Below are 17,139 nucleotides of genomic sequence, written 5' to 3'. Positions count from 1 at the left end.
CACCCGGCTTCGTCCCTCACCCGCCCCGCACCGGCCCCAGCCCTTCCCGTTCCGCCCCGCTCCGCTGCCTGCCGGGACGTGTAGTCAGTCCCGCAGCCCCGCTCCGCTCCCACCGCTGCAGGTCCGCTCTCGGCCCCGCCGGTCGCTCTCGGCCCCGTTCCTCTTGTTGCGTCGCTCCCGTCCCCGCTCCGTCTGTTGCCCCGCTCTGTCTGTTGCCCCGCTCCGTCTGTTGCCGCGCTCTGTCTGTTGCCCCGCTCTGTCTGTTGCCCCGCTCCGTCTGTTGCCGCTCCCCAGTCCCGCTGCTGTCCCGCCCCGGCCGGTCCCTCGGGGAGCCGGGAGCGGGGAGCGCCTCGGGGGGCTCACCCTCGGTAGCAGCTGCCGGTGTCAGCCCCGCGCGGGAACGGGATGGGCCGCGCGGTGATCCCGCTGGAGCGGGCAGAGCTTTGCTGCCCGCACCGGCAGCCGCAGCCCCGGGGCTTTTTCGCTTCTAAACCGGAAACTGGATTAACTCCCTGGGTCAGGCGCGAGAGAAGCGAGGCTGGGAGAGCGCTGGGGCTGCTCCGGGAGCTGCTGGCTCCTCTGGGGTTTGGGGTCTCCAGCTGGGGATCTGTGCGGATGTGTTCCATGCTCGTGCTTCACAGCTCTGCTTTGAAGGCAGGGTGAAAGTCTATCCTCAAACACAACTCACTGACGGTCCTGTAGTGCATCCCTGGCCCCCCGGTGTCCACACTCATTGGATAGAGGGTCACACGGTGGCTTGAGTACATGGATCCCTCTGTGGGGGCATGTTGGTGTTCGGGATGGGTCTTGTGCACAGGAGAGGAGGGGAAAGGCGCTAGGTAGGCTGGAGCACCCTGAGCACTCCTCCTTCCTGGCCTTTGCCTTCACTCAGCCCTTCTGCCACGCCAGCCTGGATCCCTGGCTCTGTCCTGCGCCCTCCGCCGGCTTCCTGGGGCTGCCACCCCAACCCGCTCCGTGCAGGACCCCCTTCTGCCCGGTGTTCTCCTCTGGCCGCAGCAAAACCCCAGCAAGCAATGCAGAGCGATCCCACCCTGCGCCTTCGTGTCTTTGACCTCAACTGCTGGTGAGTCCAGTGTTTGACAGGGCTGTGCGGGGCTGCACGGGTGAGGATGGGGACACCACACTGGGAGACCAGTCCCACCTTGGGGTGAGCTTTGTGTCCCCTTCATTTCGGGGGTCACACCGCTCTCCCAGCCCCAGAGGGTCATGAGGTGCTTGGCTGGGTAGTGCCTCTAGTCCCCTCTGTGCCTGTTAGCCCTAGAAAAGGCTCCCCATTTGCACCCCAAGCAAAGACGAGCTGCCTGAATTCTGCAGGCAGGAGAAGTTGTCCCCCAGCAGCCTCCCTGAATCTCTCTCTTGTCCTCATGTTCTCAAATGGCCCTTTCCCCAGTGCATCCTGCTTATACTGGTGCTGGAGCCCTCTCTCCCCCTGTTCAGGTCACCCCGACAGCCCCCCCCACCCTGTCCCCACCAGGCTGTGACTGTCCCTCCTCTCCGACAGGGCCATTCGCTACCTGAGCAAACGGCGGCAGGAGCGCGTCCAGCTCATTGGGGACATGCTGCACCAGGAGGACTTTGATCTGGTGCTTCTGCAGGAGGTGAGGGCGGTTAGTGAGCTGAATGGACTAATTCCAAGCCTGGAAGGTGAGCGTGACTGTTCTCAGCCCAACCCACTGTTCTCCAGGTGTGGAGTGAGCAGGACTACAGTGACTTGAAGGTGAAACTAGGAGGCTGTTACCCCTTCTCTCACTACTTCCGCAGGTGAGAAGGGCAAGGTCAGCCCCCTGGGGCTGTCTGTGGGGCAGTGGGCAGGGCTGTGCCGTGTCCTCAGTGTTTGACACATATAGAGACTGGCGTGGGTGTCTTCCTCTCACTGTGGAAGACCCCATGCCTGGGATGCTCATGGAAGCATACTAGGACCCAGGCATCTGTGGAGTACTCCTGGCTCGGGGCTGGAGCAAGGCAGAGGTTTTGGGAAGCATGTTTCCTCACTGTGCTTTTCCCCTTCTACAGTGGGGTGATCGGCAGTGGCCTCTGCGTCTTCTCCAGGTTCCCCATTCTGGACACGCTCCTCTACCAGTACTCGCTCAATGGGTACCCCTACATGGTAAGTGGGGCAGGGGGCACGTGATGTTGTGGTGGCCATCCCCACAGAGCCTCAGTGGCCCCAACCTGCTCTTCTTCCTCTCTGGCAGCTCCAGCATGGGGACTGGTTCTGTGGCAAGTCTGTTGGCCTCGTCATCATTAAGATCTCAGGGATCATCTTCAATGTTTATGTCACCCATGTGAGCATTCCAGCCAAGGACCCAGCATGTGGGGAACAATGAGAAGGGGGATGAGGGGCTGAGCCATTCCTTCACTATTGCCTTGCTTTAACCACTGGTCTCCACCCTCTGTCCAGGATTATGCACTGATTTAATAAAATACCACTCAGGAAGTCAGGGCAGGGCCCCACAACCTGGCTGTGCAGTGGGATGAGCATCCCAGGCTGTCCCCAGAGGTGTGGGATGAAGACAGAGGTGTAGGCCAGACCCCAGGGGACCATCTAGAGAGGTTGCATAGGTTTGCAGGGAGCCTGGGAGCAGGGCAGGTGTTGGCATGAGAGTCAGCCCCTTTGCTCCCCCACTCTCACCAGCTGCACGCCGAGTACTGCCGGGAGAAGGATGCCTACCTGCCACACCGCCTGGTGCAGGCCTGGGAGCTGGCACAGTTCATCCGGTGAGCAGCCATGGGGTGTCACACAGGGTCCCCCATTGCAGGTCCCCAGGATATGTGCAGTCACCCCTGCCCCTGCGTCTTGCACTGCAGAGAGTTCCCAGTTGCACCAGTCGCAGTCAGGAGTAAGCCTGAGAAGCACTGGGCAGGTTCCAGTCAGCACAGTCTGGTGCAGGGCAGGGCAGGCATAGAAGGTTAGCCATCCCTGCCCCTGCAGACACACCTCCAAGGCGGCTGATGTGGTGCTGCTGGGAGGGGACCTGAACATGCATCCTGAAGATGTGGGCATCCGGCTGCTGCGTGGCTGGACAGGGCTGCGGGACGCCTTTGCTGAGGCGACACACTTTGAGGTGAGTGGCAGGGGTGAGAAGGGTTCCAGGGCACACCAAGAGCCCCCACCAACCACGACACTTGTCTCAGGGCTGTGAGGATGGTTGTACCCTTGTCCCCAACAACTGCTTCACTGACAAGTCAGAGCTGCTGCCTTTCCCTCTGGGCATCCGCATTGATTACATCCTCTACAAGGTAATGGGGGACTCTTGGGCACCAGCTGTGAGTGGCAGGGCTGAGGCACTGGTGTGACCCCCTTGCACCCTCACCCAGGCAATCTCCAGCTTCACGGTGAAGTGTGAAGAGCTGAAGACCACCACAGGGGCAGCCCCGGGAATGGATATCCCCTTCTCTGACCATGAAGCTGTGATGGCAACACTGCACATCCAGAGGCAGGCACAGGCTACGGGTACCACTTTAGGCACAGCTGGTAAGTGGGGGTGCTGCTGCCAGCATCCACTGTGTGCTAGGAGGGCTGGTGGATGGACTGATGGAGTTGGATGGAGTTTTTTGGGATATTTCCCTGTGTATAGGACATCCCTTGGGGTGGTTCTACTGGAGGGGTGGTTCCTCTGGAGGGGGACATGGATGGGGCAGAGTGTGGAGATGGGAAGAAGGGGGGCTACAGGAGTGGTATAGAGAGGTCCCACCCTGCTGAGACCCCTTGTCCCTGCAGAGCCAATGCTGGCAGATGTGGTGACGGAAGCACAGACAGAGGTGGGCGTGGGGCTGCGGGCAGCGCGGCAGCAGCGCTACTCCTCAGGCAGGATGGCCATGCTGGCCCTGCTGCTGCTGCTGCTGCAGGCCACAGCTGCAGTGGGTGCACTGGTGGGGCTGGATGCCGGGCAGCCCTTCCCCAAGCTCTCCTTCTGCCTGCTGGGCTTCCTTGCCATTGGTATCCTCCTCCTTGCCACTGGTCTCCACCTGTTTCACACCATGGAGGTGAAGATGCTGCACGGCACCGAGGAGCAGATGCGGATGGTGCTGCGGGCACTGCAGGAACGTCCCAGTGATGGCTGAGCTGACGCTGTCACTGTCTCACAATGTCCCCCCCCCAGCCCTACCATGTCCCTTTTTGATCCCTTTTTTTAGCTGACTTCTGGTTTTGGGCGATCAGCACTGCAGCCAATGCAGTAGTGCAGGTTTGATGACTGCCTCTGGGAGAAATTAAGATTTTTAGGGTAGATTCATTGCATTGGCCCCTGTGGGAACAATGATGGAGGTGGATCTTTATTAAAATTAATTAATGGATTTTAAATACACCCTTTATACTGGGAGGGACTTGCTGGCCTGGCCGGGAAGCTTGAAAGTGGCTCCCTGTGCCTGGTGTGGCCTCAAGGACTCAAAGTGAATGCTGGCAACTGCTCTGGCAACCGGATGTGACTTGGATAGAAAATAAAGGTGGTATTTTAGCCCTTGGTGCTGCATCAGTGGGGCTTTATTGCAAAGGAAGGAGGTAGCAGTAGGATGGTAGGGTGGGTAGAAGTACAAGGGAGGGCTGGAGGAGGTGCTGAACACAGGATAGTATTGCTAATGGAAAAACCCATGCCTGGAACCCCCATCCCCAGTATGTCTGGGGCTGCTGCAAGCTCCATTCAGCCACAGAGGTCACCCTGCAACAGCTGGGTACTTGGGAGGTCTGAGGTCCAAAGGCCAGTACGAAGGCCAGTTTGGCACTGCCAAGCAGGAGAAACCCCAAAGGGGCAAAGAGGACATGGCCACTGGTGTACCTTGTCCTTGGTGTCACAGAGTGTCAACCCTGGGCACAATCCCCTCAGGAGCTGCTGGACAAAAAGCCCTTCCCTGGCCCAAGGGGCTCATGGTGGAGGGTTCTGACCTTGGTTTCCTGCAGTGGCTGGGGACAGCATTATCATGGCAGGCAAAAGCAGCAATGCAGAATGGCAAGATCAGCCCAATCTGTCTGTCACTGGCCCCGACTTGTATAGCCAGATGTTCCTTGAAGAGATGCACAGTTCAGGCTGGGATGGATGCCCTCAGCTGAAAATGATGTCCCAAGGTGGCTTCCAGGGACCACTCCTGATGCCCCTGCACATTTGGCATCTCCCCTGTGACGTGCCTGTGGTGGCATCCATCACCTCCTTGCTGCTGGGCTCCTTCTGGAGGCCCCTGCAGATCTTCTTTTCAAGGAAGCACAAGGCAAAGGCAATCCAGCCACATGCAGCAGCGCCCTCTTTGCACCCCAGAGCTGGGTGCTTCCTCAATGTCTCCCCATATGGGCATCCACCAGCAGGTCTGGCCCTTCTGTGGCAGGCTTTGGCAAGCAGGGAGCTGGATTCACCGCAGTGGCTGCCAGTGCTTGCAAGCAGTGCTCAGGAATCACCATCATCAGAGGCAGCTCAGAGTGACACTTGGCCCAGGAGACACATACACACTGCTTGTCCCCGTGGGGAGGATCTGGTGGGTCCGGGGGCTGTGTGAGTCAGGCCTGCAGCTCACTGAGCCGCTTCTCCTCCTGGATGTGGATGAGGAGGTTGCGCTCATTCACCACCTCCAACAGCTGCGCCAGGATCTCCTGCTCAGCCTTGTGATCTTCGAGTGTCTTCAGGGTTTCTGTGGGTGCAGGGAGCCAGAGTAGGGCTGGTTGGGCCACAGCCCTGGCCTGCTCCACACATCATGCCACAGGGACCCCCCTCCCCCAGCATATGCTGGCACTCACCCTCCCTGTTCATGTAACTCCGGAGCTTCTTGTCGAGCTGCCACTGCTTCTCCTCCAGCTTTAGTTCCTGCACCCTGTGGGGAAGGAAGGAGTGTGCTGGTTGATGGGTTCAAGAGAGGCTGAAGTGAGCTGAGCACCCACACCAACCGGGGGGCATCCCCCCAAGCCTTACACAATCATGAGGTCCGACTCCTCAGTCATCAGACTGTTCTTCTTCTGGACCAGGTGTAGCAGCTGGTTTGTCCACTGTGTCTGCTGGTCAGCTGGGCTGCCTGTGGGACAAGGATATGGTGGGGGTGGTGCAGAGCCATGTCACGGGGGTCACAGTGCTCTGTCTACCTTGGTCTTACCATTCTCATCCCGGAGTAACTTCTCCAGCTTGATGCCTTGCTGCTCCAGTTCCCGAAATGTCACCTCGATCTCCTCCAGTCGTCTCTGGATGGCCTGTGAGGGAAGGGCAGCAATGACTTGCTGGCCAGCACCTGCCAGCACACAACCACCAGCGGCCAGATGGAAGGCACAGGGGATGGTGCTGGCTGGTGACCCAGCTCTCCCCTGTGGAGTTACCTGGGCTCTGCAGAACCGCTTCATGGAGGCCTCCCTGGCCCTGCGGGACAGTGTGCGCTCGGAGGTGGAGTATTTCTCCTCTTCCCCCAGATCCAGGCACTGTGAAGGGACGGTGGCATGGGCAGAGGGGATCAGTCCCTGCACTGGGCATCTCCTGCCTTGGCAGCCATGGCTGAGCCAGACCTGGTGCCTCTGTGAGAGATGCCAGCAAGAGGCCCAGCTACCAGCTGTGCTGGTGGGGCCACTACCACTCTGGAAAAATCCTCACCAACTCTGCCATGATACCAAGGTCTGTGCCTTCATCCTCCTTCTCCTCATCTTCCTCACTATCACTCTCCTCCAAAGCTGCCCCAAGAAAAGACTCTTTTCAGACTGGTGCCTCATGAGCAAGGTGTGGAGTACAGCAGGTTATAGCAGGGTCCTGGAGGGACTGAGACCTCTGCTCAACCAGAGACTCCAGCTTCTACCACCTACTTTTCTGCATGTGAAGTTCCTCCTCCTCCTTCCAGGTGTCATGTCCCTGCCACAGGGCTGGGAGGGTCTCAGGCGCTGCTTGGAGCCACAGACGAGGTGGCTTCAGTGGAGGCTCAGGCTCTGCTTCACTGGTGAGGTTCAGTGTGGACAGACTAAGCTTCTCCAGTGGTGTAAGGATGATCTTCCTCCTGCCCCCACTCTCCTCACCCTCCTCTGCTGCCCCCTGGGGCTCTGCTCTGGGATCCTCCTCCTGCCTTGCATCCTCCATGGGCTGTGCCAGCAGCTCCTGCTCCTCCACATCACCACCATCCACATAATCTACTGCCCCAGGCTCTTCCCCTGGCTGTGGAGCTGCTGAAGTAGGCTGAAGGGGACTGGGTGCCCCCTCCTTGGGGGACACACATGGGCTCCCAGCATCCAAAGGTAGGTAGGCAGCAGCTTCAGCATCCTAGGGCAGAGCCAGAGCAGAGGGGTGATGCAGCACGGGGCCATGCCCAAGCATCCCCCTCCACCACCTGTGGGGATTTAGGGTGATTTACCCCATCAGGCTGTGCTGGAGTCTCTTCCTGTGGCAGGTCCATGCTGGGTGGATTGGGGTAGTGAAGTGAGCAGTAAAAATGACCTGGTGGGGGCAAACTCATGTGATGACCTGCAAGATGAAGAAGCCCTGCCCAAGCATCCCCTCTCCCCAAAACCCGCCTCACCATCCTCTTCGTCAAAGGCGTAGTCACCCAGGCGAAGAGTGGCCTTGCACTGCTGGCACTGGAAGCAGCCACGGTGGAAGAAACGTCCCTCAGCACTGGCTCGCTCCAGGATGTAGACACGGCAGCCACAGAAGTAGCAGGCATCGCTGCTGTCCCCTGTTCTCTCTCTCGCTGGCTGTGGGGGGAGAGGACAGGCTGGGGTGGCACCAAGGTCCTGGCAGCCAACCTGTCCCATAGCTTTGCTGGCAGCCATAGGTGCACGGCAGGGGTGTTTGCCCCTCTTGCAGAGGTGGGTCTGCGTGCTTGGGGTGGATTTGCTGGCACCAGTGAGGGAGTGGCAAGTCTTGGCTCCGGAAAACCAGTTGGTTCAGGAAACAAGCCGGGAGGAGCCGGGAGCCCGTGGGTGTTCACTTGCGTAGCCCTGGTCCCAGCCCTTGGCTTGGATCTGCCAGTCACCGGTGTGTCCCCCAGTGCCACCTGCACAGCTGGACCCCCACCCCAGGGTGGCACGAGGACCAACCTGCCCTTGGTCCATCATGACAGTTTGCAGTGGCTTGTGGGCACTGTTCAGAGTGTCTCTGTCCAGCCCCATGTCCAGCTATGAGCGATCTGAGGGGAGGGTCAGTCCCCCACTCTCTCTCCAGGACAGCTGCACCCCAGCAGAGCACCCCTCGGGGTGCCTGGGGCAGACCTACCTCAGTGTTCCTGCAGCTCCTCTTGGCCTCAGCATCCTTCTGGGCACTGTCCTGCAAATGCAAGTGGGCGGCTAGGATGGGGAGAGGGACAGGGGTTTGGTATTTCAGGAGGATGTTGGGTGGGGGTCCCTAACCTGGGCACGTTTGTGTGTCAGGTTGCGGCTCTTCTGCAGCTTGCTGAGGAAAAGGATGGCCCCTCTTGTGCCACGGGGAGACAGTGGTTTCTTTCTGACCTCCTCTACCTCTGCACAGAACGACATGGCCATGTTGGTGGGACCCACCCTACAAAGAGGGGAGCACCCAGCCAGCCCCAGTGGGGCTCAGGATGGGACAAATCGCTCCAAAATTTCACACCTGGAGAGGTCTTGAAAGCTTCATAAAACTGGCTGAGGTAGGTGATGAGGCCCAGACGGTCAGACTCTGTCATGGTGGCCATCTCAGTGCTGGAGAGGACAGGCTGGATGCCCAACTCCTGCTCTGCCATGTCCAGTATCATCTGATGGGTCCGAACGGCATCCTCAGGGTCCACAGAGTCAAAGTCCCTGTGGGGAAACACAGGAGCCATCAGGGTGGGCTCCACAGGGTGGGAGGTCCTGAGGGTCCCAGGCACTCACACTAGGTCAGGGCGGAAGTGGTGGATGAGGGCACAGAGGGCTAAGCCGCTGGTCCAGGATGTAGTGAAGTCTGTCACTGCTACGCCACGATACCCAGCTGTGCTGGCCTGGCACCAGCTCAGCAGCTCTTTGTAGACATCTTCAGAGGTCACTGAGGAGGCAGCATATGTGTCTCCATCCTACAGAAGCAGGGGACATCCCCCCAACCTGCCTACCACCCCAGCATCACTGCTTTAACTGGGAAGGGGTCCCGTGCAAGTGACCTGAGTGAGACACCCTCTGTTACCCCCACAACCACCCCTGCAAGGCTTGATAAATGGGTTCATCAAGCATCCGTCATTATTTCATGGCTTAGCATCAGTGCAGGCTAGGAGGGGGACAGCCTTCTCCCCAGAAGGGAGCGGAGGGCTGTGTCCCCACGTGGGCTTTGAGCAGAGGGAATGGAAACCAGCGGTGCCACTGGGACAGAAACACAGACAGCTGGACACAGGCCAGAGCACAAGAAACAAGGATAGGGAGGAAAATCAAGGCAGGAGCTAGTTGGGCATGGGCTGTCAGGAGGAATGGGGCAGCTGGTACAGGGAGGCTGAGGCAGGACGGGCTGCTCCTACCGGTGCTGAGTCGGTTGTCACTCTTCCTCTTGTGGCTCACCTCCATTATGCCCACAAGGTAGAGGTCCTGGACCTGCCAGTGGGAGCATGCCAGTGGTAGGCACAGAGCCAGTGGCACCATGCAGGGAGCTGGTCCAGGCAAGAGAGACACCTGAACCCCTCCACAGCTCTTCAGAACCCTCCTGCATCCACAGTGGGCAATGTATTCAATGCCCTGGGAACTAATAGCTTCAGCCTTTCACTCTTTGAGGCCACAAGACTGTGAAAATTAGTGTCACTCTGACTGCCACAGAGGCTGGGCTGGCTGTCTGTCCTGTGGCAGGACCTGGCCAGGTACCTGGTTGGGTTTGATGGCCTGCAGGTTGATGTTGGGGTAGCGTGTGACAGGGTCAATGCTGTACTGACTGATGTTCTTGTTGGTGTTGTCTGGGGAGGTCTGTGAGAGGTGCTGGTAGATGCTCTCCCTGGGTGCAAGAGACAGGGCTGGGGTCACTGCTGCCACCCTTGCTCACTCCAGAACCAACACAGTGGGACAGGGACACTCACCTCTCGGCCAGCACCTCCAGCGGGGGGGTCCCGGCTGCCCATCGCCGCACCATCCATGCTGCGTCAAAGGCGGCGAGGAAGCCCCTGGCCACCCCAGTGCCCAGTGGCCAGAAGGGCTTCAAAGGGAAAGGCAGAGCTGGAGCTGGAGTCGCATGGCCGGTCAGGGCAGCTGGGAGGAGGCCCAGAGCTGCCGGGCTTGGCCAGGGATGAAAGCGGGAGCAGCAGCAGGACGCGCAGGGAGAGAATGGGTGGCTGTCTCAACCCAGCTGGTACAGCTGCGTCTGGGGAGGAGTTGGGCCACTCCTCCACCCTGAACTAACCCCAAATTTCCAGTGGGGCTGGGGAAGGGAATAACCTCACCAAGCCATGCCACTACTGGGACGTGGGGAGCCTGGGCTGTGTTGTACTGGGCAGTGGGGCAAAAAGCACTTAGGGAGGGGAAATATATTGCAACCAATGCATCTTGCAGGGAGAGGCATGAGGTGGTGCTGCAGGGGGGACTCTCACCTCCACCAAGCAGTCGCCCACCAGCCCCAGGAGCAGACGGGCCCCGTTGTAATCCCGCACCAGCGCCGCATTCTCTGAGCGTGTCATGCAGGTGAAGTCAAACATGTCAACATCCGGCAGGCCCCGGTGGTTGAGGGCAAACTCCAGTTCAGACAGGTGGTAGTTAGTGGAGAAGTTGGCAGCTTCTTTGGCATAGTTGAGGAGGGCATCCCGGTTCACATTCTCTGGGGACAGGAGGCTCTCGATGTCCACTTTGTCCTGAGGGGATGGGGTGAAGCTGGCTGAGATGTGGGAGGTGCTGTTTGTCCCTCAGCCTGAGAGCACCCAGCTCTGAGGTGCAGCTGTGCCACTGGGTTCTGAGACCCCGAAAGGGATTTTTCCTGTGGCACAAGACATCTGCCAAAGATCCCACTACCCCAGGGGTGTGTAATCAAACCAGCACCCACAATTTCCATCCCACCTTCCAGGCTTTCAGCTACCCATCGCTGCAGGATCCCAGGGCCAGACCCTACCCTTCTCACCTGGAGGATGACCCCCTTCTTGAGCAGGCTCTGCTTTTTGGCCGTCATGACAAAATAGTGAGTATCGTCCTTGTAGTATACAATGTTTTCCAGGTCGATGCCTGATGATGGGGAAGGGGCTGAGCCAGGGCCACAGGGAGCCCCTGCACTGGGCTCAGCCACCAAATGTCCCCAGCAATGGGGTACTGTGTGGGAACGGACATCCCATCACAGGGGACATCCTGGGGCTGAGCCTCCAGCTGCATCAGGAGGCGACAAGGACCTCCAATGCCACCTGTGCCAGTACTGGGACCACAGACCCGTTTTGTTGCAGAGGTTCTGGAAGAACTGCTGGTTGTAGATTCGGGCCACACCGCTGATCTCGGCCACCTCTACCTCGGCCCGGCTGTGGCGGTTGATGAAGTTGGTTGTGATGCCAATGGCCAGCTTCCCCCGTGTCTCCTTCCGCTTGAACCCTGCGGGAGGGCAGAGGTGTGAGCCCCCACCCAGTCCCCCTTATTGTCCTGGGGTTGCAGGGACCCCTGTTGTCACCTTCGGGGACAAATTTGCCACCACCAGCTGAGATAAGGACGTCAAACTTGTAGTGGGTGAGGAGAGAGGAGCTGGGCTGCACCACAGCCTGCCAGCCACCTGTGGAGAGAGGGATGGTCATGAGAGTGCCAGTTCTCAGCTGGGACCCGCTCCAGGGAGCAGGCAGAGGGTTGCATCTCATTCTCTGCAAAAAGCATGCCCCAGGCTAGCACAGGGACTGGGGGATTCACAGTGGCCACCTACAGCCCTGTCCTTGTCCCCAGTGATACCACCCTGCTGCCCTGCAGCAATACCATACCTGTCTTGTCTGTAGGTGGAACAAGGCCCTCAAACTTCACATTGATGTGCACCTCCACCCCCAGGAGCAAAGCCACCTTCAGCAGGATCAGCTGGAGCTGCCGGATACCTGAGAGGGGATGGGGCACTCAGGGCTGCACTCCCAAGTCCCTGGGCTTCCCACAGGATGGGACATGGCATTGCAGAGCTTCGTCTCCCGAACACTCACTGATGTGGTCCAGTGTGCCAGTGCAGAAGCGCCCATAGAACTTCTTGGCACCCAGTGCCCGCAGGTCATGGATGGTGAATGGCCAGAGGTGCAGGACGTTGTTGCGGGAGAAGGAGTCCCGCTTCTCCAGGAGCACCACGCGGGCACCCAGCAGCGCCAGCTCGATGGCTGCCCGCAGCCCGCAGGGCCCGGCTCCCACCACCAGGCACTGCCACGGGATGGGACAGGCAGCATGAATGGGGCAGGCAGCCTCCAGACCACGGGTTTTGGTGAACCTCCAGGAAGTGCAGCATCCCCACAGTCAGCACCTCCCCACTCCCTGGGTCAGGATCTGGCCCTCCCCACTATTCAGCTTTTCCCACAGCCTGCAAGCACTGATTCTCTCTGCAAACCAGGTGGCCCTGTGAGGTGCCCCCCAGCTCCCTGAACTTTGCCTTTGCCCAGGGCAATGGCACCAATTAAAGCACTGGGTGAGATAAGACTGCAGGTCCCCTGCCAACCCCTGCACAGGGCTAGGGTATCATGGGACGCAGCAGTGGGGACAAAAGCCATCAGCTGTGGGACAGGGGAACCCCAGCCCCAGCAGGACATCCTACTGTAGCATGCTCCTGTCTCCCAGAAAAGGTTTGTCAGGTCCCTCTGCTGCTTTGCAGAACCACCATGGGATGTCCCCAGCAAGGAGCAGCTGGGAGGAGGAAGACCACTGCAGGCTGGGTGGCATCACACCATGTAGAGCAGAGCAGCACTCACTAACATTCTGTCCCATTAAACCCCATAAACCTCCCACCTGGCACATCCTGCATCCCCCTGGGGTTAGGGGCAGAGTGCCCCAAGAGATGTTCTCACCCTGTGAACAAGGATGCAAGGCAGGGAGGGACCCAAATGCCTTGCCCCACATCCCCAGTACCTTGGTGCTGGCACAGGCTGTGCCCTGGTCGTAGTCCTTGTGCCCGGCTTTCTTATCCAGCTTGCTCCATAGGGCCTTGGCACTCCAGTAGTTGAGGGCAGCCTTGAGGCTGTGGTAGAGCTGCAGCCCACTGCCCTGCAGCCCGAGCTGCTGGCACAGCTCCCTGAAGCAGCCCAGCACCTCCCGGCACTCCCCCGCATGCAGGAACCTCTCAAAGATGGCATGGGCCAGGTTGCCCGGCTTGTCAGCTGACACACTCATCCTGCATCACCCACAAGCCTGGCAAGGAATGGCAGAGATCAGCAGGGAGGGGACCTTCCTGGACCCCATCCCCAAACCCATCCAATACCAGACCTGATGTGTCAGCGCCAGGTTTCCCAGCTGTAGGTGCTGTTGCCTGATGGCACAATCAAAACTGGGGCCCTTTCTGGCAGTGGCAGGCGGAACCTTCCCCGGATGCTGCACCCAGAAAGCCACGGTGTCACCCTGCCACGGTGACGTCAGGGGAGGGGATGGGGAGGGATGTGGTGGCAGTAAGTGGCTTCCTCAGAACAGAGTGTACCTGCAGCAGCCAAGAGAAGAGCAAGCTGTTTTGAAGCAAAGATACCACTTCCTTCCTCTTCTCCCTTGGCCTTGCAAGGGGGGATGGGAAGAGGGTCCTGGCTTTAGGAACCAACCACCACTGCCCCAAAACACAGCGAGACCAGACTTGGTGCAGGAGGGAGCAGGACTGGATCCATCCTGCCAGTCTGGCTTCTGCAGCTGGAGTGGGGTGACTTTCTCCCCCATCTCCACCTCAGCCACTCCCGGAGCAGGTGGAAGCTGATTAGCACAGAGGAAGCACCGGTGGGGAAACAAAAAAAAGTCACATCACCATATGAATGGCTCCATCATGCCAATGAGCCCGTGGGAGGGGCAGTACAGCACATTTTCCCCGGGACACCCCAAAACCCCCTGCCCCTGGCATCTCCCAGGGGACCAGCACTCCTTACATCTGTCTCCCAAACCCAGAACCATCCCTATCAGCACCAGCCTGCGCTACCCTCTGTCTTGCCAGCCTAAGCACGAAGAACAAAGCCTTGCCCTTTCCAGCCACTGTCGCCAAGCCCTGGGGCTCTGAAAGGCTTGCCCACCCCAGCAAAGCATCTGGCAGAGACATCGGTGCTGCCAAGGAGGATCCCATGGAGAAGCTTAAGGAAACTGAGTGCTCCTATCTTTGAACTACTGCTCTTTGCCCTCTTGCCACTCAGTGTTACCTTGGGCACTTGGTAGCACGCCAGTGTGGGGGTGGGGAAAATAGTTGCTTAAGCCTGGACTTAAATTTGGGCTGGAAAGACTGAATTCTAGCTGTTTCAAATTCAGTCTTGGGAGTTTCCCAACACAGAACTGTGCTTTGCAAAGCAATTCTGCAGGTCACCTTCTCTCCAAGCACCACAGTCAGGAAATCCAGGCATTTTAACCTCTTCCTTCCTAGGCAGACATAGGATAAGGCATCCAGCCAAGCAGAGCAGGAGCTGGCACCCACCAGTCCCCAGAGTGGCAGTAGGGGAACAGAGGACAGGACCTATGCATTCGTGACAGGACTGTGAGACCTGGGGACCGATTCCTGCTCTTCTCCTGAGCACTGCTACCAGGACAGGATGAGCCTGGGGAAACTGAGGCAGAGCTACAAACCTCACTGGAGAGCACAGGAGGGCTGTCCCAACCCATTCTCCTGCCACAGAGGCTGCCCAGGCAGTGCTGCCTGGCAGGGCACCAGTGCCCCGTGCAAATGGGTTTCCCCCCAAGGAGCTCATGTTACTGCACTGACACCTGCCAAGGTCACCATGCAGCAGCCCCAGGGAGATGGGGCAAAGGCAGCTGCTTAGGCTGGCAGCATCTGCTCTGAAAAAAGCCCATCTCGAGGCCTCTATTTCCCCTGGGCATGATGCAGGGAGAAGCATGCTGCCCAGGAAAGCTTTCCAGCCCCTACACTTTGGCAGGGAGGCTCGGGGGAGGCAGAACAACAAGCCTTGTGTTACACCATTTCCTACCCAACTGATGATCATGCCAGCACTTTGGCACATTCGAACCCCTCTGACAACTGCAAGCAAGGACAGAAACTCCTGCGAAAACTCCGTTCCTGAATGTTTGATGCAAAGAAACAGCTTTCAAACCCCAAAAGCCAGTGGAGGGCACAGTGCTGATCCAGACTGCCTCTGGTTCTGTCTCCCCATCAATGCATTTTGCATCCCTTTTGCATTTCTTCCCTTAATACTGCTCCTGCAAGCAGGAGGGAGGAGAAGGGTTTGCAGCCAGCCCTGACTCAGCTAATGCTGGCTCTAGTTGGGGTGGCTGCAGACATGCCTGTGAGGACATCACCCAGGTCTGGCACATTTGGAGCATCTCTGGAGCAGGGACCCCCCTCCCCCTTTGCAGGTTGGGGTCTCCCCCTTGTCCTTGCATGGAGAGAACCAGTCTCTTGGGAGATGGTGGGGGAGCTGCCCAGGAGCTCACATGTCTTCTAAGCACATGGAAATTGGGTGGGAAAGGACATGGCTCCAGAGCTAATGAAAGCTGGGAGGATTTCCAGCAGAAGCAGATCCCCTTACCTTTCTGCTGCACTGGCTCACAGCACGGACAGGCTATTCTGGGTTTGAGATCCAGCCTGGAGACCCCCAGGCCAGGCTTTTGAGCTGGGCTGGACCCCATAAAAGCCCTTCCAGCATCAGGCTGGTGGGCAGGATGGAGGCTTTCTTGTGATCACCCAACAGCTTGGCCAAATCTCTTGCTTTCAATGGCCAGCTGGTCCAGGAAGGTGTCAGGAAGGGGTGAAGGCACTGGATGCTCTTACCAGCATTATTGTGCTTGGGAGAAACATACCCCAGGTCTGGGACTGGACAGGGAAACCACACTGGCCAGTCTTGCTGAAACCTGCCTTGATTTGGGTGGGTTTTAATTCTTAGAGGGAGGGGAAATTTCCTGTCAGCTGCTCTGGTTTGAGGTGAGGATGTGGGTGCATGAGCACACCCCAGCTGAGCCCACTTTGCAAGGCCACAGCATGGAGCCATGGGGAGGAGGGCTGAGGAGAGGTGACAGACATGCCACCAGCACTGCCCAAGGCTGAGGCTGACAGCTGCAGGGACCCAGTGTCACGGTGGAGGGGGTTCCCTTTCATGGGTGCATAACTGCCCCCTTGGAAAGCTCATGCCAAAATCCCCCTTGGGAGGTGCAGGATCCAGCCTGGTCTCCTGTGCTGCCGTCAGCAGAAGTGGGCACTTCTTCAAGACATTTTGGCCTTGCCCTTTGCCAGGGATCCACAAGCCACAGCCTGGTCACATCCCAGGGAGCCCTGGCCAGAGACAACACTTGAAGAGGTGCAAACCTGCCCCCCTTGTTTTTGCTGCTCAGTCTGGCCTCCCCTGCTCAGCACCAGCCCCAAGGAGAGAGCGAATTTTGGCACAAAGGGGAAGTCTGCTCATGGCCGGGCTTCACACACCCCGCATTCTTCTCCTCCTCCTGCTTCTCCCCAAACCACTGTCGTCCCCGCGAGACTGCCATGGAGCATCCCTCCATGGATCTCTGGGAAGTTCTTCCCAGAAATTCTACCAGGGAAGGGGAGCACTCGCGGTTCTGGGAACGGAGAGGAGGAGAAGGAGGAGGAGGAAGAATGAGGACTGCTGTCGTTTCCCTTTGTCCCAGGAGCAGCAGAACTCGGGCTGGAGGGGAAAAGCAGTGAGGATGGACCGGGGGAATCCCTCTGCCCCGAGAGACGCTGCGGGGAGGGGGCAGCTGGAGACAAAGCCTTTCCCGGCCACGGAGCATCCCCGCTTGACATCCCAGGAACACGCAGGACTGGCGCTCTGGGGGGCTGAGCCCCTCGGTTTTGGCAGCCCCCCCTCCCCGCCCTGCGGAGCGATGCTCTCAGCGGGGCGGGCGCAGGGGACCGGCCCTCGAGATGCTGGCACCACCGTGTCCTCATCCGAGGGGAGGAACACAGGGCTGGGGGGACAGCAGAGCCCTGACCCTCCCCGCCAAGGGATGCTCTGCCCATGCCTATCACCCACTCACCTCCACAGCCCGTCGTAGGGGGAAACTGAGGCACGGACCGGGGCGTGGGGAGGGATCGGAGCTGCCCGCAGCCGGGCGGGGCGAGGGCGAGCAGGAAACGAGCTCCGACTCCGACAGCAGCTGCCAGCCAGCCCGGCGCTGCCCTCCCCTCCTCAGCCCTGCCC

General features: G+C 59.1%; 2 protein-coding genes across 5 annotated transcripts; one reads left to right on the top strand and one right to left on the bottom strand.

The window, feature by feature from the left end:
* The first annotated feature begins 16 nt into the window (after window positions 1-16).
* On the top strand, window positions 17-4,486 carry SMPD2 (sphingomyelin phosphodiesterase 2). 2 transcript variants are annotated; one of them, XM_071578486.1, is made up of 11 exons: window positions 17-121; window positions 893-1,084; window positions 1,523-1,619; window positions 1,706-1,782; window positions 2,035-2,128; window positions 2,217-2,306; window positions 2,657-2,739; window positions 2,954-3,086; window positions 3,157-3,261; window positions 3,340-3,496; window positions 3,743-4,486. In XM_071578486.1, exons 2-11 carry the CDS (start codon window positions 1,035-1,037, stop codon window positions 4,084-4,086), a joined length of 1,230 nt encoding a protein of 409 aa, XP_071434587.1. In that variant the 5' UTR covers window positions 17-121; window positions 893-1,034; the 3' UTR covers window positions 4,087-4,486. The 2 variants fall into 2 exon arrangements, with proteins under 2 accessions (XP_071434587.1, XP_071434586.1); XM_071578485.1 differs by having other exon boundaries at window positions 68-121; window positions 910-1,084.
* MICAL1 (microtubule associated monooxygenase, calponin and LIM domain containing 1) lies at window positions 4,487-17,116 on the bottom strand. Of its 3 annotated transcripts, XM_071578484.1 has the most exons (26): window positions 16,976-17,116; window positions 13,280-13,487; window positions 12,926-13,204; window positions 12,019-12,226; window positions 11,812-11,919; window positions 11,514-11,612; window positions 11,282-11,437; window positions 10,983-11,083; window positions 10,462-10,719; window positions 9,955-10,070; window positions 9,746-9,872; window positions 9,409-9,481; window positions 8,798-8,948; window positions 8,538-8,725; window positions 8,318-8,427; window positions 8,184-8,234; window positions 8,009-8,086; window positions 7,489-7,663; window positions 7,324-7,406; window positions 6,785-7,232; window positions 6,579-6,655; window positions 6,311-6,409; window positions 6,094-6,187; window positions 5,916-6,015; window positions 5,744-5,817; window positions 4,487-5,637 (listed from the first exon to the last, which is right to left on the bottom strand). In XM_071578484.1, exons 3-26 carry the CDS (start codon window positions 13,184-13,186, stop codon window positions 5,507-5,509), a joined length of 3,366 nt encoding a protein of 1,121 aa, XP_071434585.1. In that variant the 5' UTR covers window positions 13,187-13,204; window positions 13,280-13,487; window positions 16,976-17,116; the 3' UTR covers window positions 4,487-5,506. The 3 variants fall into 3 exon arrangements, with proteins under 3 accessions (XP_071434585.1, XP_071434583.1, XP_071434584.1); XM_071578482.1 differs by lacking the exon at window positions 8,009-8,086 and having other exon boundaries at window positions 16,976-17,115; XM_071578483.1 differs by lacking the exon at window positions 8,009-8,086 and having other exon boundaries at window positions 13,280-13,384; window positions 16,976-17,115.
* Window positions 17,117-17,139: the final 23 nt, after the last annotated feature.

This window comes from Pithys albifrons, chromosome 28 (genome assembly GCF_047495875.1).
Source record: "Pithys albifrons albifrons isolate INPA30051 chromosome 28, PitAlb_v1, whole genome shotgun sequence".
Lineage (NCBI taxonomy): Eukaryota > Metazoa > Chordata > Aves > Passeriformes > Thamnophilidae > Pithys > Pithys albifrons.
Note: the sequence above shows the minus strand (reverse complement) of the source record. Positions and strands in the feature narration are given on the sequence as shown.